The sequence below is a fragment of the Geospiza fortis genome, unplaced genomic scaffold (genome assembly GCF_000277835.1).
Source record: "Geospiza fortis unplaced genomic scaffold, GeoFor_1.0 scaffold85, whole genome shotgun sequence".
In the NCBI taxonomy this organism is placed as follows: domain Eukaryota; kingdom Metazoa; phylum Chordata; class Aves; order Passeriformes; family Thraupidae; genus Geospiza; species Geospiza fortis.
Window position 1 is genome coordinate 2316341 of NW_005054358.1, and position 23425 is coordinate 2339765.

Sequence of the window (23425 nt, forward strand, 5' to 3'; positions counted from 1 at the left end):
GTTTGGCCTCACCAGTGCCAATGTGTGGCTGTGGGTCAGTGTCAGAGCTCCCTGCCTGTGGGTGCCACCTTTCAGGAGCTGTGGAGAGGGATGAGGTGACTTTTCCTGTGAGTGACCCTTCCTGTGAGTGACCCTCTGTGTCCCTCCTGCTCTGTGCAGATCCTGACGGGCGAGGACTGGAACGCTGTGATGTACCACGGGATAGAGTCACAGGGCGGCGTCCATTCCGGAATGTTCTCCTCCATCTACTTCATCGTGCTCACCCTGTTTGGTAACTGTATCCTTCCATCCTTGTGCCACAGTGCTGCCCACTGCTAGGGCAAGTGACTTGTGATGGTTCCTTTCAGATCCCAAAAGTGCAAAAGACAAACAGCAGGGCCTGTCAGTTTAATCACAACAAATGCACCTTTACTGAGGGCTGTGCTGGCTAGCTATATACAGACACAAACGGGACAGGACTGCTTTGGAATGCATCTAGAGCCGTTTATTCCTCAGCATCAGCCTCATACATGATTTTTTACATGCAGGATGTGAGCAGCTCACACTCCAGCCAGCAAGCCAAAGAAATTTGCTGTTACAATCTACTAAATACTCGTCTTAGCCAATTACACATACTGACAGACACTTTAACTAATCAACATAAACACACGTAGCTTGAGTTAAAACAATGCTTGCTTGTTTATTTATAAGAATACAATACATAAAGCTTTATTAATGAAATGCAACTTTGCTTCTAGAAACTTTTTGCAACTTAGAAAACTATTCCGAAACGCTAGACACACGTCTATTGTTCTATTCCTCACGTCTTCGTGCAGCTAACAAGATGCATCAACAATATTAATAATTCTGTCATAACTGAGGCCTGTCTGTTTTCCCACAAACCTGAAACCCTCTAACTTTATGGATTCCTACAAGGGCCAACAGCAAATGCAGTAGAGGGATCAGAAAAGGAAATAAAGGATAGAAGGAAAAAGAGGGGAAGGGGAATATAGCTACCAACTGATCCTGTAACCCTGTGATTCTCTGATTCTGTGACTGATTCTGTGATTGATTCTGTGATTCCATGACTGATTCTGTGATTCCGTGATTGATTCTGTGATTGATCCTGTAATTCTGTGATTGATCCTGTAATCCTGTGATTGATTCTGTGATTCTGTGGCTGCAGCCATGAGCTGTGTGGATCCAGTGGGAGCATCCCTAAAACAGGAAACCCAGGAATTGTGGCTGAGCTGAGGCAGCCCTGGCTGCTTTGTTTGCTCTGCAACGTGGGATGAGAACGTCCCAAGTGAGATGAGAACACCCCAAAGTGCTATGGGAACACCCAAAAGTGGGATGAGAAAGTCCTAGAGTGGGATGGGAATGCCCCAGAGTGGGATAAGAGCTCCCAAAAGTGGGATGAGAACACCCCAAAGTGGGATGAGAGCTCGCAGTGCTGCTGCTCCACCCAGGAGCTCCCACGAGGATTTCCTGACCTTCTCCCTGGTTACAGTCCCAGCATTCCTCTTTTCCTGGGAGTCTTGTTTGGGCTGGAGATGCAGGAGAAGAGGAGGGGTGAATTGGGAGAAATGCTGGGGCTAAAGACAGAATTCCTGCAGAAATGGGCTGCTGCAGCTGGAGTGGAGGGGACAGAAGGTGCCATCGATGACATTGGTGCCCATGGGTGGCACAGCAGGGCTCCAGCCCTTTGCCTTTGCTGGAATTCTGTCCTTCAGGATGAGGAGCAGGGACAGGGAAGAGCAGAGCAGGCAGTGGGAGCTGTGCCTGTCACACGAGTGTCCCCAAGGATTTATCCCATTCCTGGAGGAGCCGTGGCAGCGATGCTCAGATATCTCACAGCAGCCAGCACAGCCCTTCCAGAAACACCAGGCTCTGCAAAATTGGGTCAGAGAAGAGCAGGGAGGGAGGGAGAGCTCTAAATCCTCTGGGCTTGGCATTTGGAAATGAGATTAAGCTGTAACCAGGCTTGACAGCACAGCTGAGGGAGGGACGTTTCACCTCCGAGCTGCTGAGCCCCAGCGGGGCATGAATTCCCTTCCCACCTTTAATTCAGAGGGGACCTCTCCCTGCTCCTTTGGCTTCCAGTGCCAGGCAAAGAGCAGGGCACATTCAAGAGGAGGGGATCTGCTGCCCCTGCCATGGATTTGGGATTTGGAGAGTGGGAACCTCACCCACCTTCTCCCTAAATCTCATCAGGTGCAGCTCTCTTGTTTTCCCTTCTGCTGCTGAGGGGATCCAGGGCTGTTCTTCCTGAGTTCCTCCCGACATCTCCAGTGCCTCTGCCATGCCCTTTGCCCACAGCCCCGTGCTGGTGGCTCCTTGAGCTCCTTGGGACATCACTGGGGCATTGAGGAATGAAGAGGGATGTGCCAGGTGGGATTCTTTGATCCTCCCTGAGTCCTGCAGGGTGGGATGAGTTTGCTGCAGGTGAGGCTCTGTGAGCACAGAGAGACGGGGAGGAATTTGCTTTTTCGATGAATCATGGCAAGGGAAAGTTTGTTTTTCTAAGTGGGAAGTGTCTCATGTTACGTTTCCATTTCCAGAGAGTCTGTGTGGAACCAGAAATGGTTTAATGAAAGTTTTATGATTACAGTAACAACAGGATTTGGCCCATTTTCCAGGAAATTACACCATGCCTGGGTTCACTGTTATCCACTTAATTGATAAATGGAGGCATCTGTTGAGACAATAAAAAAAAAGGGAAAAAAACTCCAAGAAGAGCCTGAAAAAAAAGCAGGAGCTGCCTGGAGGATGCTGCCCTTCCCTGGCCCTCGGGTGCCAGGCAGGAGATGATTCCAAGTTACACAGCCTGAGGCAGAGCCTGCAGTTTGGGAGAAATTTGGGAATCCCCCAGCACTGCAGAGAGGACTGAGGGACCTTTTTTGGGGCAGAAACACCCAAGTCTGCCAGACTGGGTCTGCTTGGAAATGGATCAGGCCAGGCTGATCTGATAAAAAGAAATTAATTCAATTTCCAGGGGTTGCCTGTGTTACATGAGCCACTTCCAGAGGGCGTGGGAGGCAGGGGGAGGGAGGCAGTTGTCCTGCTGAGACGTTTATTCCCTGATAGGAGGCTTGGAAGTGTTTCTAGCCTGTTGGAATTCCTTCCCAAAATCCCATAAAACTTTACCCCCCTTGGCCGTGGGAGCCATTCCCTGTGACCTGTCCCTCCATCCCTTGTCCCCAGTCCCTCCCCAGCTCTCCTGGAGCCTCCTGCAAACACCTGCATTAATTTCCTAATTCTCCTGCAGCCCTTTCAGTGGGTTTATGAACCATTCCCCTGCACATTCCTACCTGGAGGAGCAAACAGAGCTCTGCAGTGAGTGACTCTCCTGTCCCCAGGTGATGTGCAAGAGCCAAACACATTTTCTCCTTGAGAGAGTGCTTGTGCTGTGTTTTGCTCTGCTTGCCCTCCTTCCCTGTGCTAGGGCAGCTGATTTATGGCTGGTTTGGGGCTGTTTTGCAGCCACAAGGCTGGAATAACAACAATAAACTCAGCAAAAGCTGAAATCATTAAGTGGAAAAATGAAAGTAAAAGAGGAATAAAGAATTCCAGGCCAGTGTTCTGTCTCAGGGATGGGATGCAGAGCTCTGCTGAGAGGCCTGGCCTGGCATGGGCACTGCCCTGGCTTAGCTGGGCTCTGCTGCTCTGGGGCTGTTTTGCAGCCACAAGGCTGGAATAACAACAACAAACTCAGCAAAAGCTGAAATCATTAAGTGGAAAAATGAAAGTAAAAGAGGAATAAAGAATTCCAGGCCAGTGTTCTGTCTCAGGGATGGGATGCAGAGCTCTGCTGAGAGGCCTGGCCTGGCATGGGCACTGCCCTGGCTTAGCTGGGCTCTGGGCTGGGCTTAGGGGCTGTTTTATCAGCAGAGCTCATGAATGGGGCTGGGGGTGCTGCTCTGGGGCAGCTGAGCTCTGTGTGGGGCTCAGCATGGCTGGGTGCCCCATTGCCACCCTGACTCCAGTGAGGTAAGCCAGGATGGTTTCCTCCCAGCAGCAACGACCTGAGATCCATTTTTCCACGCTCCCCACAACTTTATACAGCTCTGTGTGTATAAAAATGTAAACGTTGGCTTAAAGTGACCCATTTCCTGCAGCTCCAGTGGTTGTCCTTTAAAACAAGAGGGGGAAATGAGGCTGAAATCTGCGTGAGGGGAAAATGAGGCTGAAATCTGAGTGAGGGGAAAATGAGGCTGAAATCTGCATTTTTGGGCTGGAGGGGTGGAAAACCAGGGGTTGTGGTGCCTCTGGGGGCAGCAGGAGGTCCCACCCTGTCCCTCTAATGGGGTGGCACCCCTCAGGTCCTGTCCCCTCTGCAGACAGGTCCTGGGGACACAAATGTGTGTCCAGCCCTGCTGGGCCAGCTCTGGGCAGGGTGGGTGAGCTGGGAATGGTGGCAAAGCTTCCCGAGATCAATCCATGAAACACAAAATGGGGGAACAGGGGCAGCAGGGAGGGAATGATTGCTCCTGTGCTGTGTGAAGAGCTTTTCCTCAGCTGCTCCCTCAGATACTCTCCTGAACGTCTTCTTGGCCATCGCTGTGGACAACCTGGCCAATGCCCAGGAGCTGACCAAGGTAGGTGGAACATTACATTTTATTGTAAATTCCAAAGCAAGGGGGACACCCTGAGCTGTCCCCTGAAACCCTGGGGTGCCTGAAGGAGCTGGGACAGAGACTAGATGGTGTTAAGGGGAATAAAGAGATTGACTGAAGGGCTTTCAAGGCCACACCCTGGCAGCACCCAGCAAAAGAGAGCTTGGTCATGAAATCTCACATTTTTATCAGTTCTGCTCCATTTGCATCTTGCAGTTCATTGTCCCATTCCAGCTTTAGCCCAGGCAGTCCCACCCTGCTTGTTTTTCTCTCTCCAGCCCACGGTGTTTGTGCTCCTGGGCTGAGATTTGGATCATTTGTCCTTGGTGCCCAGCTGGAGCAGGAATTGTTTTGTCTCCCTGCTCTGTGCACAGAGCTCACCATCCCCTGATATGAAGCTCAGACCCACCCACTAAAGCAGCACAGAATGTGAAAAATAGAAAAGCTAAAACCTGAGGCATCACCTGCTGCCCCTCTGGTGACCACTTTGCACTGCAGAGAGGCACCTGGATGTTTATTCCCCTTCAGCTTTCTTTATTTCAGGTTGCAGTGAATATTTTGTATTTGCTTTATCCCAGAGTGGGCATTGCTCATCTCACATTTTCTGTTTCCAAGAGCAGAGGAGAAGCAATTAAGAGTTTTTTTGGCTGGTTGGAAGCTCAGACAGGAGCAAATTCAGGCATTGTGGTGCTGCTTTTGCCCCTCTGGTGACCACTTTGCACTGCAGAGAGGTTCATTCCCCTGCAGGTTTCTTTATTTCAGCTTGCAGGGAATATTTTGTGTTTAGTTTGGTCTCACACTTTGTGTTCCTTACCTCACCAAGGTTGGTGATGGATGAAAGAATTAAAATTTTCCAAGCAGCTCCAGGCAAAACAATTTGCAGAGGCTGTTGTGAGCACCCAGGGGAGATATTGGGATATTCCTGCCTCTCCCCAGGTGTAAGAGAAGTCAGAGGCACAAAGCCAGGTCCTGGCAGGGGATGGCAGTGACACTGGTGTGGCTTTTCTGGATGTGGACACAGATTTCTGTTGGCGAATGTTTACACTGAGAACAGCTCAGCCCAGGGTTGTGCAGGAGGATTGTGACTGTTGCCCTTGGTGTTCGGGCTATTGCACAGTTTCGATTTCTTGGCATACTCTGGTGGATTAATGAGTAGAATTAAAGGGATTTTTGCACATTTTTAGTTTTTCTCACCCATTCCTGTGCTGCTGCCATCAGTCACAGTGACCTGCTGGGGGCACAGGCAGCAGTGTCCCCATTGGGGTGGTTGTGTTTTAAAACTTTAATTTCTTTCCTCCTGCCAGTGGCAGAGCTCTCTGCCCACGTGCTGAGGCAGCAGCAGGCACAGGTGGTTTTTATTTTTAGGGAAAGGTGCAGCAGTTCATGCCCTGGATCCCAAAGCCAGGCTGGATGAGCTGGAGCAGCCTGGGACAGTGGGAGGTGTCCTGGGTGGGCTTTGAGGTCCTTCCACCCCAAACCATCCCATGGAATTGTTCAAAGCCACGGAGATGTGCTGCTCAGGGTTGGTGCTGAGCTCTGGGGGTGCATCTGGCACTGCTGCACTCGAGCCTTCCCAACATTTTTGGCTCTTTGGGTCCCCAGTGCAGCTCCACACTTCAGGGACACGGAGATTTCCCCACGGTTCCCACCCTCTCCCAGCTGCTGCAGAGCAAACCAGCCAAAGGTTCCCATCAAAAACCACATCCCTGCTGTGGCTGAGCTGCTCTCTCATCTCCCCTTTTCCTGCAGGACTGGCTCCAGCTTTTCTGGAGCTTTCTGCCAAAAAACCCTCCAAACAGCCTGGTGGCTCCTGGGTGGTATTTTATAAATAAATTTATTATTATAAATAAATTTATTATTATAAATAAATGTATTATAAATATTTTGTTATTATAAATAATTATATTATAAGTAATTTTTAATATAAATAAATTTTTGTTATTTTTGTTATTGTTTTTTTTTGTTCCAATTCTGTGTTCTGCATCCCTCCTCCCTTAAAATGCTGCTCATGGCTGTCTTTAATGGCTCTCGGTTGTTTTGGGAGTTTTTGCTTTTATTATTATTTTTTTTTAATGGGAATTTTTTTCATCTTTCAGCAGCTCAGCTGTTTCTGTGCTCACAGAAATCTCCAGCCTGGAGGCAAAGATCCTCCCAGATTTATGGGCATCCCTTCTATGTGCTAAGAGGGGAGATGAGGCCCAGCACAATTCTTGGATAATGAAGCTCATCCTCCTTCTTTCTTAATCCTTTAAGTGCTTTCTTGTGAATATTTCAGCAGCTGACAGGGATGGTTGGAAACCTGGCTTTGGGGATGTTTATAAAGTCTAATTAAATATTGATGGATTCAACAGCATTGCCAAATCATAAAACTTCTCCAAAAACTCTCTTGGGAATTTTTTTTTTAGTTTAATTTTATTTATGACCCCCCCCCCCAAATCACTGGGGCTTTCAAAAGAAGAGAAAAAAGCTAAAATTCAATTAGACACATACCTGGAGAATGAGGGATCTCCTGCTGAGTAAATATGAGCATGCAAGCCCCAAAAATGGCCCAGAGATACAGGGAAGTTACTCAGGAGTCAGTTGGTCCCAGGAGACTCTCCTGACATTTATTCTGTGAAACTAATTGAGATCAGTGCTGAATTTAATGTGGGAGAACCAGGAGCAATTGAAATTGCCTCTGTTTAGGGAAGGCAGAAAACTTTGCTGCCTCAGGATTGGAGCATCTCAAGTTCCCCCACTTCTGGATGCTAATTTGGATTTTTTTTTATGTGGCATTTGGGCCATTTCTGGGCTCTGTGACCTGTAAGAGGAGCTCTCAGGGCTGGGACTATATTTAACTGCAGCTTGATCACCCTGTGGCTGTTACAGAACTCACCAGTGCTTAGGCATGACTCATTTTTGGGGGAAAAAACAAAGAATCACCACCTTTGCTTTCAATCTATAAAAAATCTGCTCCCAGCTCGCTCTCCTGCTCTTGCTGTTCTGCTCTTGCACTGACTCAAACTCTGCCACCCAATTTTTAGTGATTCCTGAGAACTCTCCTCAATCCCTTTGGGTTCCCTCACCTTTAGGTTTTTTTCAATATATTGACAGTTTTTTCTTCCTGTTCACTTACTCAGAGCAGATTTTACAATTGCCCCCAAAATTTGCTTTTCAAGTCTCTCTGCTGGTCATGAAGAATGTCTCTGGTGACATCCAGCAACTCCTGCTTCATCCTCACTACAACTGAGGCTTTATTTTCCTAAATATCTTCAAGCAGGAAGTGTTTTCTCATCTCTGCCACTGCCAGTGATTCCTGAAAAAGCAGGATAAAAACATGTATGAGGGATGTGGGAATTGGATATAAATTTGTATAAAATTCTTGAGGAATGCCCAGAAATTCTGGACTGAAGGGAGTGGCCAAACCCAGAGTTGAGCATCCATAAATCTCCCTCTTTCCTATGGAAAAGGCTTTAACTGGCTGAATGTATTCAAGAAAATTCAGTGTTAATGATGCACATCATGATGGGGAGCACCAAAAACGGGGTTTTACCCCGTGAGAAATTGATTTAAATGAAGATTTAGAACTCTAGAAAACAGAAAGGGACATGAACCAAGGATGTGCTTATGGGCAAGAGCTTTATCTCTGAAATGGGGGTGACAGTTTGAGCTGGAATTTTAAATATCAGGTAAAAAATTAACGAATTTTTGGAGTCATCTGCAATATCTGCATGGAAGGAGCCACAGAGATATTACAAAGCAAACATCTGCTGAGGGCTGAGCTCGTTGTGAGGGAGGAACAGCTGTGTTTGCTGCTCCTCCAGGATGGAAATCCAGCAGAATTACAGAGGCACCCGAGAGAATGGAGCAGAAACCACAAATTTAAAAGAGGTTTTAAAACCTGCACCTGGTGCTTTAGGGGCAAAGAAAAATCATCAGCCTTTGGTTTTTAAGGCTGCTGGAGATCCCTCAAAGGAAGAAATAATTTGAATTTACCTGGAGAATGAAAGGAAAACTGGAAAGATTTTTTTAATTGGGGTTTTATTCCTTTTAAAACTTGTGTCCTGAGGATATTTCTGCTGCATTGGGATGGGCACAGTTAATTTTTTTTTAATTAAAAAAATAAACCAGGAGCTGCTGTGGGATTTGTGTGGGAAAGAGAATTTGTGTTGGAACCACTCTGGGATGTTTTGTTCTTGCTGAGCAGCGATCCCACAGAGTCCAGGGGGGAGATTGGGGGGCACAAGGACCTGGGGACAGCTGAGCCCAGGGACATTCCAGACAGAGTGACAACATCTGTCTGTCCCAGTCCTGCTCCATGCAGGGAGCTCTGCTGTGCTGGGGATAGCAAAACCCGGGGTGGGAAATGTGGAATTCATTCCTTTCTCTTTTTCTTCCCCAAATACTCTGAATTTATCCCAATCCATGGGTGCTTTGCTGCTTTCCCACCCCAGCAGGGTGAAAGGACAGGTTCTGAGCTGGGGGCCAGGGTTAAACCAAACACCCTTGGTTTGCAACGAGCTCCCAAAGCTTTGATAAATTGGAACTCGGCATAAAATAAAAATAAAATACTGGAAATTACGGAGAAAAATCCATAAAATGCTGGAATCTGGCAGCTGAGAAATACTGACTTTGTATAATTGCTCAGCAGGTCTTTTATTCAGGCCTGGTTATAGACTTGCAAATATTTGCAAAGGGAAAAAAAAGGAAAAAGAAAAGAAGAAATTTATATGGTAACGATTTTTAAAATCAATTTTCCACATTTTTTCCCTTCTGAAGGCGAAAAATAAAACAGTTTCCAAATGAGTTCAGTGGAAGCAAATAGCACCAAAGGCAGAGCGAGGAGCTGTTTATGCAGATGGAATTCAGGGTGGATAAATCTCTATAATTTCCTTTTCCAAAGCTGGAGATCTGTCTGCTCTCATTATTTTAATCCTGACTCCTTGCAGCAGCAGCAGCCTGGGAGAGCAGAGGCAGACCTGTGCATTCCATGAAGTTTGACCCAAGAGCCTGGGACTGCTCTCAGTGTGCTTTTCCCTGGATTTGTGAGATGCTGGTGTTGCTACCAGAGCTCTGTGCTGATCCTGCCATGCTTTGACTTTATTTTGGTTAGAAAATTCCAGCCAAGTTGCCCTCGGTGCCCACTGAAGGGGAACCAGGTTGTTTCCTTGGGTTTTGCTGTTGCCTCAATGTTTAAGATTCTTAAATTTTGAATTTTTGAAATGACTTTTTTTTTTTAAACTAAGATCCTTAATTTTGAGTTTTAGTGATGCTTTTCATGTTGGGTAGGAAGAGAGAAATCCCAGGTACAATCTTCAGAGGTTAAAAATCCTCGTGATCCAGGGATATGCAGGAAGCAGGAGCAGAACCCTGCTTTGCTCTACAGACTACATTTAATATGTTTTCTTTTTTTTGTTTTCTGAGTCCTCAGGGATCTGTGGTGGGTGTGAATAACTGATGGGAGCAGGACCATCCCAAATCCATCATTTTTTGTTATTGTTTCAGAAAATTCCCCTTGGCAGGGAGGATTTAGGAGCCTGTGCAGGTGTTCCAGTGGGACATTGGCTTTAGAGGGTTGTTCCACACACAGCTCTGGGATAAATGGGGAATTCCACCTGGAACTGTCCCATCCCTGCTCCCTCAGAGTCTCCTTCCCCAGTGCTGTGTGCTGAGAGGAGACCCAGCAGAGTCAAGGATGAGGGTAAAAAACCCTCTTGACCAAACCTTGCCTGCACCAAACCTGGGGCTCCTTGCAAGAAAATCTGCCCTAAGTTGAAATTCCTGTGTCCTTGCAGCCCTAAATTGAAATTCCTGTGTCCTTGCAGCCCTAAATTGAAATTCCTGTGTCCTTGCAGCCCTAAATTGAAATTCCTGTGTCCTTGCAGCCCTAAATTGAAATTCCTGTGTCCTTGCAGCCCTGAGTTGAAATTTCTGTGTCCTTGCAGCCCTAAACTAAAATTCCTGTCTTTGCAGCCCTAGATTGAAATTCCTTTGTCCTTGCAGCCCTAAACTAAAATTCCTGTCTTTGCAGCCCTAGATTGAAATTCCTGTGTCCTTGCCACCCACCAGTGGTAGCACCATGCCCCAGGGGAGCGCTGCTTGTTGTTATTCCATGATTTATTCCCTGTTTTCTCTTGTTTTCGTGCCCCAGGACGAGGAGGAGATGGAGGAAGCCACCAACCAGAAGCTGGCCCTGCAGAAGGCCAAGGAGGTGGCTGAAGTGAGCCCCATGTCAGCAGCCAACATCTCCATAGCTGCGTAAGCACCTTTGATTCCTTGGGGGAGCATTTCCCTTCTGTGGAGTCACTGTCTGTCTGTCTGTCCAGCTGGAGCATCCTCTGGTCTGGGAGCCCTCCTGCACCACCTCTGGCCAAATACTTCAGTGCTGAGCACTTAATTAGGAGTTTAAAGAAGGATTTCTTTCAGTTTGGTGCTCTTTGTAAGGCCTCATCTCTGAATAATTGCGGTTTAGGAGGATATTTTTTAAGGTAGATTTCACCAGGTGAAGTGTTAACATCCCACTTTGGATTTTTAATGAGGATATGAGTTTAATGATTTTTAATGAGTTATTTCTGTGTGTGCAGAGAAATCAATATTTTATTTAATAATCTTGAGAACTGAAGAGCAAAGGCATCCTCTTAAATAGCTGAAAAATGGGCTTGAATTCCCTTTCCTTGCTGTTTGAAAGAGCTGGGCGGAATAAAATGCTCTGGTTTGGAGGCAGGAACATCCATTTGGGATTCCCAGATGCCTGGATGAGGACAAGCACAGGCTCTGTGATACCAAAACCCTTGGAGAGCTTTGCCTTGGGCCCAACTTTTCCTGGATCCTGGAGGTGCAAAAATGAGGTGTAGGTGGAAATATTAATCCAGGTTCCTGTGTTTGAGACATCTCTGGAAATATCCAAGTATTGGATGGACTTGGAGCAGCCTGGGGTGGTGGAGGGTGTCCCTGCAGAGGTTGGGATGGGATTTAAGGTCCTTCCAAGCCAAACCATTCCATGACTCTGTTCTGGGATTCCTCACGAGGATTTGCTGAAAAGGTTCCTTGAGCTCTTCTGGAATTTCAGCATCAACACCAAAAAGTTTGGTCTTGCATTTTAGTGGGAGCTGCTGATGTTTTCCAGACCCCTTTTACAGGGGAGACCTCCCAGGGCTGGAGAAGCTCAAGCATAAAAGAAAAAGAAATTTCCTGCTCAATTTATTGTAAAAAACCTGAACTGCAGCCGGATTCCTTTGGTGGAAATCTCTTTTTACTGGGACTTTAATCCACTTTAGCAAAGACAAAAGGCCAAGTGGAGCCAGTTTATTACATGTGAAGGAAAAGAATATTATTAATTTGCCTATTTTATTCTTCTTACCATTTGATTTTGTCATTACTGCTGTAATCAGTTCCTATTTATGCTCTGGCTGTTTGATAGTTTTAAATACCATTTTTTCCTTACAATTATTTTCTGGCCAGCCTTGAAAAGAAGTCAAATGAGGATAATTGCTCCTGCTCTTTGATGATTTTCTTGGTTCTGGTATTTGAAAATGCAAGATGATGATGGTGCTTATTTGCTTCTGTGTTTTGCATGGGAAGATTTCTTAGAAATTAGGAGAAAAAACACAACTCACTTCCATGGACCTAAGGTTGAAATTGTTAAAAATCACCTTTTCCCATGATTTTTCACCAGGTTTTCAAAAGCACGAGGATATTTTTGTGACAACAGTTCAAAGTGAGGACAAAATTGTGGATTTTTGCTTATTTTGCCTCAAATTGAATCTGCCCTGCCCCAAGTGTGCAAAAATTCACACAAGCACAGTGGAAGGGAAGGTTTGCACATCTCCTGACCCTGTGACACCCTGTGACATCTCCTGACCCTGCTCCACGGCCACTCACAGAGCTTTGCTTTGGGGACAAAATGCAGAATTTAGGTCCAGGGGTTGAGGCCCTGGAGGAGCAGGCAAGGGAGGAGTCATTTTTTGGGAGATGGGAAGAGGGAGTTGGATGTATTTGTGGCTTGTGACCCATGAGATTTAATAAATCCATCTCAAAGCAATTTTATACATAAATCCCAGAATATTCTGAGTGGGTTAAACCAAACACCCTTGGTTTGCAACGAGCTCCCAAAGCTTTGATAAATTGGAATTCGGCATAAAATAAAAATAAAATACTGGAAATTACGGAGAAAAATCCATAAAATGCTGGAATCTGGCAGCTGAGAAATACTGACTTTGTATAATTGCTCAGCAGGTCTTTTATTCAGGCCTGGTTATAGACTTGCAAATATTTGCAAAGGGAAAAAAAAGGAAAAAGAAAAGAAGAAATTTATATGGTAACGATTTTTAAAATCAATTTTCCACATTTTTTTCCCTTCTGAAGGCGAAAAATAAAACAGTTTCCAAATGAGTTCAGTGGAAGCAAATAGCACCAAAGGCAGAGCGAGGAGCTGTTTATGCAGATGGAATTCAGGGTGGATAAATCTCTATAATTTCCTTTTCCAAAGCTGGAGATCTGTCTGCTCTCATTATTTTAATCCTGACTCCTTGCAGCAGCAGCAGCCTGGGAGAGCAGAGGCAGACCTGTGCATTCCATGAAGTTTGACCCAAGAGCCTGGGACTGCTCTCAGTGTGCTTTTCCCTGGATTTGTGAGATGCTGGTGTTGCTACCAGAGCTCTGTGCTGATCCTGCCATGCTTTGACTTTATTTTGGTTAGAAAATTCCAGCCAAGTTGCCCTCGGTGCCCACTGAAGGGGAACCAGGTTGTTTCCTTGGGTTTTGCTGTTGCCTCAATGTTTAAGATTCTTAAATTTTGAATTTTTGAAATGACTTTTTTTTTTTAAACTAAGATCCTTAATTTTGAGTTTTAGTGATGCTTTTCATGTTGGGTAGGAAGAGAGAAATCCCAGGTACAATCTTCAGAGGTTAAAAATCCTCGTGATCCAGGGATATGCAGGAAGCAGGAGCAGAACCCTGCTTTGCTCTACAGACTACATTTAATATGTTTTCTTTTTTTTGTTTTCTGAGTCCTCAGGGATCTGTGGTGGGTGTGAATAACTGATGGGAGCAGGACCATCCCAAATCCATCATTTTTTGTTATTGTTTCAGAAAATTCCCCTTGGCAGGGAGGATTTAGGAGCCTGTGCAGGTGTTCCAGCGGGACATTGGCTTTAGAGGGTTGTTCCACACACAGCTCTGGGATAAATGGGGAATTCCACCTGGAACTGTCCCATCCCTGCTCCCTCAGAGTCTCCTTCCCCAGTGCTGTGTGCTGAGAGGAGACCCAGCAGAGTCAAGGATGAGGGTAAAAAACCCTCTTGACCAAACCTTGCCTGCACCAAACCTGGGGCTCCTTGCAAGAAAATCTGCCCTAAGTTGAAATTCCTGTGTCCTTGCAGCCCTAAATGGAAATTCCTGTGTCCTTGCAGCCCTAAATGGAAATTCCTGTGTCCTTGCAGCCCTAAATGGAAATTCCTGTGTCCTTGCAGCCCTAAATGGAAATTCCTGTGTCCTTGCAGCCCTAAATGGAAATTCCTGTGTCCTTGCAGCCCTAAATGGAAATTCCTGTGTCCTTGCAGCCCTAAATGGAAATTCCTGTGTCCTTGCAGCCCTAAATGGAAATTCCTGTGTCCTTGCAGCCCTAAATGGAAATTCCTGTGTCCTTGCAGCCCTAAATGGAAATTCCTGTGTCCTTGCAGCCCTAAATGGAAATTCCTGTGTCCTTGCAGCCCTAAATGGAAATTCCTGTGTCCTTGCAGCCCTAAATGGAAATTCCTGTGTCCTTGCAGCCCTAAATGGAAATTCCTGTGTCCTTGCAGCCCTAAATGGAAATTCCTGTGTCCTTGCAGCCCTAAATGGAAATTCCTGTGTCCTTGCAGCCCTAAATGGAAATTCCTGTGTCCTTGCAGCCCTAAACTAAAATTCCTGTCTTTGCAGCCCTAGATTGAAATGCCTGTGTCCTTGCAGCCCTAAATGGAAATTCCTGTGTCCTTGCCACCCACCAGTGGTAGCACCATGCCCCAGGGGAGCGCTGCTTGTTGTTATTCCATGATTTATTCCCTGTTTTCTCTTGTTTTCGTGCCCCAGGACGAGGAGGAGATGGAGGAAGCCACCAACCAGAAGCTGGCCCTGCAGAAGGCCAAGGAGGTGGCTGAAGTGAGCCCCATGTCAGCAGCCAACATCTCCATAGCTGCGTAAGCACCTTTGATTCCTTGGGGGAGCATTTCCCTTCTGTGGAGTCACTGTCTGTCTGTCTGTCCAGCTGGAGCATCCTCTGGTCTGGGAGCCCTCCTGCACCACCTCTGGCCAAATACTTCAGTGCTGAGCACTTAATTAGGAGTTTAAAGAAGGATTTCTTTCAGTTTGGTGCTCTTTGTAAGGCCTCATCTCTGAATAATTGCGGTTTAGGAGGATTTTTTTTTTTAAGGTAGATTTCACCAGGTGAAGTGTTAACATCCCACTTTGGATTTTTAATGAGGATATGAGTTTAATGATTTTTAATGAGTTATTTCTGTGTGTGCAGAGAAATCAATATTTTATTTAATAATCTTGAGAACTGAAGAGCAAAGGCATCCTCTTAAATAGCTGAAAAATGGGCTTGAATTCCCTTTCCTTGCTGTTTGAAAGAGCTGGGCGGAATAAAATGCTCTGGTTTGGAGGCAGGAACATCCATTTGGGATTCCCAGATGCCTGGATGAGGACAAGCACAGGCTCTGTGATACCAAAACCCTTGGAGAGCTTTGCCTTGGGCCCAACTTTTCCTGGATCCTGGAGGTGCAAAAATGAGGTGTAGGTGGAAATATTAATCCAGGTTCCTGTGTTTGAGACATCTCTGGAAATATCCAAGTATTGGATGGACTTGGAGCAGCCTGGGGTGGTGGAGGGTGTCCCTGCAGAGGTTGGGATGGGATTTAAGGTCCTTCCAAGCCAAACCATTCCATGACTCTGTTCTGGGATTCCTCACGAGGATTTGCTGAAAAGGTTCCTTGAGCTCTTCTGGAATTTCAGCATCAACACCAAAAAGTTTGGTCTTGCATTTTAGTGGGAGCTGCTGATGTTTTCCAGACCCCTTTTACAGGGGAGACCTCCCAGGGCTGGAGAAGCTCAAGCATAAAAGAAAAAGAAATTTCCTGCTCAATTTATTGTAAAAAACCTGAACTGCAGCCGGATTCCTTTGGTGGAAATCTCTTTTTACTGGGACTTTAATCCACTTTAGCAAAGACAAAAGGCCAAGTGGAGCCAGTTTATTACATGTGAAGGAAAAGAATATTATTAATTTGCCTATTTTATTCTTCTTACCATTTGATTTTGTCATTACTGCTGTAATCAGTTCCTATTTATGCTCTGGCTGTTTGATAGTTTTAAATACCATTTTTTCCTTACAATTATTTTCTGGCCAGCCTTGAAAAGAAGTCAAATGAGGATAATTGCTCCTGCTCTTTGATGATTTTCTTGGTTCTGGTATTTGAAAATGCAAGATGATGATGGTGCTTATTTGCTTCTGTGTTTTGCATGGGAAGATTTCTTAGAAATTAGGAGAAAAAACACAACTCACTTCCATGGACCTAAGGTTGAAATTGTTAAAAATCACCTTTTCCCATGATTTTTCACCAGGTTTTCAAAAGCACGAGGATATTTTTGTGACAACAGTTCAAAGTGAGGACAAAATTGTGGATTTTTGCTTATTTTGCCTCAAATTGAATCTGCCCTGCCCCAAGTGTGCAAAAATTCACACAAGCACAGTGGAAGGGAAGGTTTGCACATCTCCTGACCCTGTGACACCCTGTGACATCTCCTGACCCTGCTCCACGGCCACTCACAGAGCTTTGCTTTGGGGACAAAATGCAGAATTTAGGTCCAGGGGTTGAGGCCCTGGAGGAGCAGGCAAGGGAGGAGTCATTTTTTGGGAGATGGGAAGAGGGAGTTGGATGTATTTGTGGCTTGTGACCCATGAGATTTAATAAATCCATCTCAAAGCAATTTTATACATAAATCCCAGAATATTCTGAGTTGGGAGAGAGCCACAAAGGTCAATTCCAGCTCTCAAGTGAAGAACCCATACAGGGGTGGAGTGTCCATCCTCAGGGAGCTCCAGAGGGGCTTGGCAGCCCCTAAATCTTGCAGGGGGTGCTTTGCAGCCCCTAAATATTGTATAGGGGATGGTTTGCATTCCTTAAATCTTGGACAGGGGGTGCTTTGCAGCTCCTAAATCTTGGACAGGGGATGGTTTGCAGCCACCATCCCTTGGATACCCCTCTCCAGCACAGGAGGGCTGATTTAGGGACCTTTTGGCACCCAAATCCACCCCAGCTCTTCATTTCTCCTGCTCTTATTCCCCACGGTGCTCTGAGGGTAGAGCAGATGTGACCATGGCAAGTCCTGGCAGGTCAGATCCAGAGCTGGACATGCCAAAAGTGCTGGGTGTTCTTAAAAATGGCATTTTTGGGAAATGGAAATATCACCAGAGCCCAAAACTCAGGTACAAAGAATTGAGAATCCAAGCCCTGTAGGATTCAGTGAGCAAGGCCTGGGAAAGCTGGGATTGAGCTCCTGCAAAGGTGGCTCTACCCAATCAATTTCTATTTGTACTTTAAGGAATATTTTTTTTAGTTTTCTAGTTTAACATTATTTTCCCAACCTGTGAAAATGGTTTTCTGTAACAGCAGGCATCGATGGCATGGATGGATGTTCTGAAAATATTGATATTTTCCCTGCCTGCATCAGTCCAAGCAGGTGGTGGCAGAGAACACCATGACTTGGATTTTCTTGATCACGATGTTCACATTCCCAGTGTCCCCACAGAGGTGACAAAGCTGTCCCTGGGCTGAGCCTGCTCAGGACTCACGTTGGCTGTGCTGTCTCAGGGCTCAGGTGCTGTTTTCCTCCCAGCCTTTGCCAGTCCTGCTCCCAGCACTGACTGTGGCTCCCCTAAAGCTCCTTCCAGCCCTTCCCACGGGGTTGGATCCTCCACCTCTGGCATTTTTCCCCTGCCACTACAGGGTCAGCTGTGCCTGAAGAGGAATTTTTAGCACTCTGTGATTTACAGGGTTTGGGTTTTTTTTTAATTCCATGAGGTAATGGATTACAATTGCAGCCAGATCCAAGGGAATAATTTCATCACCTGCCCCAGCCTCCCCTCCAAATCAAGCTCCATCAAATTTGCACATCCAGTGCCTTGGAATTGTCCCCTTGTCCCCCTCCTCTGCTCTGAGCTCTATTTACTGAACATCATTTCCTAAGCATCAGGAACTGGTTGTTATCCAGTGTTCTCCAGGCTCTGAAGAGGCACCTTCACCTTCCCACCTGGAGCTGGATGCTGTGGGAGCTGGGAATTGCTTTGTGATTGATGGACACCAGGGATCTCCTTTAATAACAGGCTCATCATTGCGGTGCTGAGAAAGCATCATTCATCATCTGCCTCACAACATCCTGCATTGCTTTGAAGCTCCCAGAAATGTCCTCTCTTGTATTCAGGGCACCCCGACAAAGGCAAGGAAAGATCAATCTGACTCCATGTTCTTAGAAGGCTAATTTATTATTTTTTGATACTGCATTATATTAAAGAATACTGTACTAAACTATACTAAAGAATAGAGAAAGGATACTGACAGAAGGTTAAAAGATACTAATGACAAACTTGTGACTGCTTCCAGTGTCCTGACACAGCTGGACCATGATTGGTCATCAAGCAAAAACAATTTACATGAAACTAATCAAACAATGACCAGTTGGTAAACAATCTCCAACCACATTCCAAAGCAGCAAAACAGAGGAGAAGCAAATCAGATAATATTGTTTTCTTTTTTCTCTGAGGCTTCTCAGCTTCCCATGAGCAAAATCCTGGGCAAAGAGATTTTTCCAGAAAATATGACAGTGACAGTCCTCCTCCACTAAAGGGAATCACCTGAGCAAATTTGTCTGACCACAGTTCCTTTTTCACTCGGTGAACTTTGTCCTGCAGGATTTTGTGGTTTCCCTGGATGAAAAGTGAGGCTGGTGTGGAATTGCTGCTTCATCCAGCCCCCAACATTTCTCTGCTCCACCAAAGGGACCTGAGCAGATTTGTCTGGCCACAGTTCCTTTTTCATTTGGTGAACTCTAGTCTGAAGGATTTATTTAGGATGAAAAGTGAGGCTGGTGTGGAATTGCTGCTTCATCCACCCCGCAGCATTTCTCTGCTCCACCAAAGGGACCCAAGCAGATTTTTCTGACCACAGTTCCTTTTTCACCTGGTGAACTCTACCCTGAAGGATTTATTTTGTGGTTTCTCTGGATAAAAAGTGAGGCTGGTGTGGAGCTGCTGCTTCATGCAGCCCCCAGCATTTCTCTGCTCCACCAGAGAGCAGCTTTTTCTGACCACAGTTCCTTTTTCACCTGGTGAACTCTAGCCCGAAGGATTTATTTAGGATGAAAAACAAGGGTGGTGTGTTGGTTCTGTTACTGCGTTACGTTTGGCTGAACACAGGAGATGTGTTTGATTCAAGCCCATTGTTTCACTCTTCTTTTTTTGTGATTATTTTTTGTTTGTTTGTTTTCCGTTTAGCATTTTCCTTGCTTTGTTGTTTCTGGAGGTGAGTTCTGGGTTTGTTCAGCCCCTCTGTGTCGTTTGCCCTGCTCAGCCTCTGCACCTGAGGGACTTCACAGAGCCAGTGGTCCTTAGGGCAAAGCATTGGTGCAGTTTCCTTGGCAGCCAGACCAGGGACAAGGGGACAATTCCAAGGCACTGGATGTCCAAAGCACTTTTTGGTGCCACTGCCAGTGGAAGGAAGAGCCTTTTGTGGGTCACACAAAGACCCCAAAGCAAACTTTGAGGTTTTTTCCTGCTTTTGCCTGGCCTGATGCCTGAACTCCTCATCTTTGGGTTCCTCTTCTGCCTCCCGTGTCCCAGCCAGAGCTGCACCAATGGTCTGTACAAAAGGGGCTGCCATGAGCTCATCCTGCCCCAGGCAGGGCACACCTGGGGCTCACCTGCCACCCACAGCATTCTCCAGTGCCCTCCCCTCACCTTTGCTTGGGAAAAGCCTTAAAATAGCAATTTTTCAGCACCCCTAAATTTGTAGGAGCCTGCCAGGTGGTCAGCAGCACTTGGAGGAACTTTTTGCACTCTGTGATTTATGAGGTTTGGAGTTTTATTAATTCCGTGAGGTAATGGATTAGAGTTGTAGCCAGGTCCAAGGGAATCATTTAATCACAGGTGTGTGTTTTGGGTGGGAGGAGAACCTGGGTGGTGGATGAAACGTGGTGGGCAGTGGCAGAGACAGCTCCTGGGCGTGGGCACCAGACCTAAGCTCAGTTTGTCACACTGCCCACTGCTGTTCCAGAGTTATCTGTGCTTCCCAGATAACTTCCCAGCCTCCAAGGACCTCCTGCTGTCTCCAGGACTGGTTTCTGCTGGTCCCACTGGGCTTGTTCACAGAACTGGTGCTGTAACTGCAGTCCCACAGGGGGACAGTGCCTGTCAGTGTGAGCAAGGCAGAAAAGCTACCAGAGGTGGCACCTCAGTCACTTCACCCTGACCATTCTGGCCCTTTTGTACAGGACTGGGGATGCAGGGAGGGGGGAACTGCTCTGTTTCTCCAGGTTTTCTATCTCGGAGGTTCCATGTTTTCCTTCTGTCTCGGGAGTACCGTGGCTGGTTTCCACATCTCTGTTGGGCTGTGGGCACCCAACAGGACCCAGCAAGAAGCTGCCTGAACACCCAGCCCGTGCCCTGTGCTCTGCTGGGGGGTGTAGATTAGAAGAGGTGTTCTTTTCCTCTTGCTGGTTGTGATTCCTTCCCTCTGCTCCTCCCCTGGAGTGTGTCAGTGTGTGAGGTTCTGATTCCTCCCGTGGGTTTTCCTCTCTGTCCTCACTGTTGGTGTCACCCACAGCCACTCTGGGCTCTGTCCCTCCTTCCTGGTAAGTAGCATCTGGTGAAAATCAACTCCTGCTGTCGTTGTGCCCTGGAAAAGGAGGCTGGGCTGGCTCTGTGGTTTCACACACTGCAGTTCCAGGCAGATTTATGGTTTGAAAAAGGCAGATCCAGCCACGGGAGCAGAGCAGTGAGCCTGGAGCGCTGCAGGGTTTGTGTCACATTCCCTGCATGGTGACAAGGACAGAGCGTGACCTTCATCCTGCCCAGCACCAAACAAGGCAGGGAGACACACAGAGGCTCATCCCAGCTCCCACTGAGGGATGTTCATCTGCTTTCCACAATTTTCAACAATTAAACCCAAAATCTCCACACGTACTGACCGCATGGTGCTGGCTCCCAGGTGAATCAGGGCAGCTCTCCTCCATCCCAAGTTTTCCCAAAGGAATTCCTTGGTTATGCCCTGCACTCAGGGTCTTGTTCTCTGCAGGATTTTGTTGCCAAAGAGTAAAAAGGTCCCCAGCTTGAACAACTGGAAATTATAATTTCCTTGGCCAGCATGCAGGACATGCCACCCCCACTCTGTTTCTGCTCCTGTTTCATTTGATTTGGCACCAGACAAATACAGAAATCCTGGGGTTTAGGGAAAATACTTCACCTGGCTGCTCAGCAGATTATTTGCTTCAAGCAAAACTTTTATGATGCCTTCCATAATTTTTCTTATATTCACTCCAGGTTTCTGAACCTCTGGATTTTGTGTTATATGCAGTATCTGAGCCAACATTTCTGTTTAGAACAATCCATTAATTTTAATAAATGTATAGTTAAACCTCTACTTCTGTGATACCCAGAGAATATTAGATTTTAACTGGGCCTTCTGGTTGGCTAGAATTGATTGTTAACAGATTTAAACCCTTGTGAAAGCAGGAAGAAAAATTCTGCAACTGAAAAGCCAAATCAGGAGGTGAAGGGATTTTATTTTCAGTCTTGAGGAGGGTTTTTGGAATGCTGTAGATTGATAAAAATGATCATTAGAGCTAGGAAAAAGCTAATGCCTCAAGCCAGGATCAATCAGGATATTTAGAATCCTGGTTTTCTGTGGATTCCCTGTATTTTCTGTGTGGTTCAGTATCAGTGATTTCCATATCTAGAAACTCCCACAGAAATTGTGTGGAGGAGATGGAGGAGAATCTACAAAATTCCTTGAGCTGCAGGAAGCTCCTTTCACCCCTGGGCCCTGCCCCACTGGATTTTTAGCAGAGCTGAGGTTTTTAGGCCCAGTGACCAATTTTGGGCAGTCTGAGCCAGGCCCATCCCAATCCCTGTCTGAGGAGAGAGGCAGATGCCTCCAAAGAGCCCATGTGAGGCAGGGACTGAGGAGAAGTTGTGTGGCACCAGCTGCTGGAGCTCTGGAGGATTTTGGAGCCTGAAGTCTTCTCTCCAGCCCTTGCTCCGTGCTAAAGCTTCCTCCTGGTGCCAGGAGCAGGAATTAGCAAATGGAATCCTCTTGGAAAGGAGGATTTGCAGCAGAATCTCCCCGTGGCTGCAGCCAGGTCTCCCCAGGGTGGCAGAGGAGGCTCCTGCAGGACGTTGGCGGCGTGAGTACCAGGGAGCCACGGAGCTCCATGCTCATCGTGTGCCTCTTGGTCACCTCTTCCTTTTGGCTCCCTTTTGGACTCTTTGGTTGTGTCCTCATTCTCCAGAGGGTGGTGTGTCCATGGTTTCTACAGCCCTGGAGCTTGCCTGGTCTCCTCCCCGTCTGCACCCGACAGGACGCGGCCTGTACGAGTCTCCTCCCGATGTCTTTTATGGTTTCTCTGCCCGTTTGGTTTGGTTTGATTTTTTTCTTTTGGTTTAGTTTTTTTTTTTTTTTTTTTTTTTGGTTTTTTGGCTTTTTCTTTTCTCACATTTTGTTTTCTTTGTTTGTTTTGTTTTTTTGCATGTGCAGTTTTGTAAAGCAAACTCGAGGTACTGTATCTCGCAGCTCGTCAGTCTCCAGCGTAAATTCACCGTGAGTTGCTCTCTGTTACGATATTCACTACATGGATTTCTCATTTAGAGCTCTGTCAACCTTCCCCTTCTCCTGGTGCCTTCACTCTCCCTGTGTTCTTTTTCCCCTAAAAATCATTCCCATCATTGTGGAAAGCCTCCAGACCAACATCCAGGGAAAGGACTGGAAGGTGTCATTGTCATTTGATGCTTGTGATTTGTGAGCAACTCTTGTGTTCCATACATTGACTGTGACTTTTCCCCCTCTTCCTTCCTCCATTTTTCTCCCTTAATTCCTTTCCATCATTTCTCCTGAACTATTCTCCTCTCTTCTCCTTTCTCCCCTCGTTTGATGGTTTGTCTTGTTCTCACTTGTACTTCTTTCTGTTCTGTGTTTATTCTGTGCTGGGCTGTTGGCTTTGATGTTCCACCAGTGTTTGCACTCTGGGTTCTGTGGGAGAACCAGGAGAGCTCTCTTGGAGGGAAAACTGGAGGAGGACTTCAATAGAATTCTGGAAACGGGGTCCAAGTGAGACTAAATTGGAAAACTCTTGAAAAGCTGGTTATGTCTTTGCTCTCTGACCTTCTCGAGGTGGAGCTTAAAGCGACAGATTTTGTCCTAATGAGGCTCTTGGCAACTCCTCTGGAGCTGGAGTTGAGCAAACACAGTGGAAAACTCTCACTCCATGTGCTTCCTCCCAATCCAATCCTGCTGGCTGTGCTGTGGGTCAGGGTGTGCTTTGACACCAACAGGTTGGTAAAAACGTCATTACTGCTGCTGACTAACCCCAAAAACTCTTCATCAGCTCCTGTCCCACCCCCATGAGTGTCCTTTGGATTATCCTTTAACTGTGTGACCTTGTCTTTCTTCTTTAATGCTTTTGGAGACTCAAGTAAGTGCAATCCCAGCCTGGGGGTTTGTCCTGGCCCCACAGCAGGCACCAAGGTACTGTAAAGCCAAGGAGCTTTTCCAGCAGCTTTTCCTCCCTGATATTCCCCTGGGTGTTTGGGGGCTCCTTGTGCACTGGTG

The 23425-nt window shown here is 46.5% G+C and overlaps 1 protein-coding gene across 5 annotated transcripts in view; it reads left to right on the forward strand.

Moving 5' to 3' along the window:
• Nucleotides 1-23425, forward strand: part of CACNA1B (calcium voltage-gated channel subunit alpha1 B) — a 330258-nt gene that overhangs the window by 215027 nt on the left and 91806 nt on the right. For all 5 annotated transcript variants that reach the window (XM_031059209.1, XM_031059210.1, XM_031059211.1 and 2 more), the window contains exons 16-18: nt 160-277; nt 4510-4577; nt 10726-10832. In XM_031059209.1, the coding sequence (XP_030915069.1) occupies nt 160-277; nt 4510-4577; nt 10726-10832 (293 nt within the window). The remainder of the gene's footprint in view (nt 1-159; nt 278-4509; nt 4578-10725; nt 10833-23425) is intronic.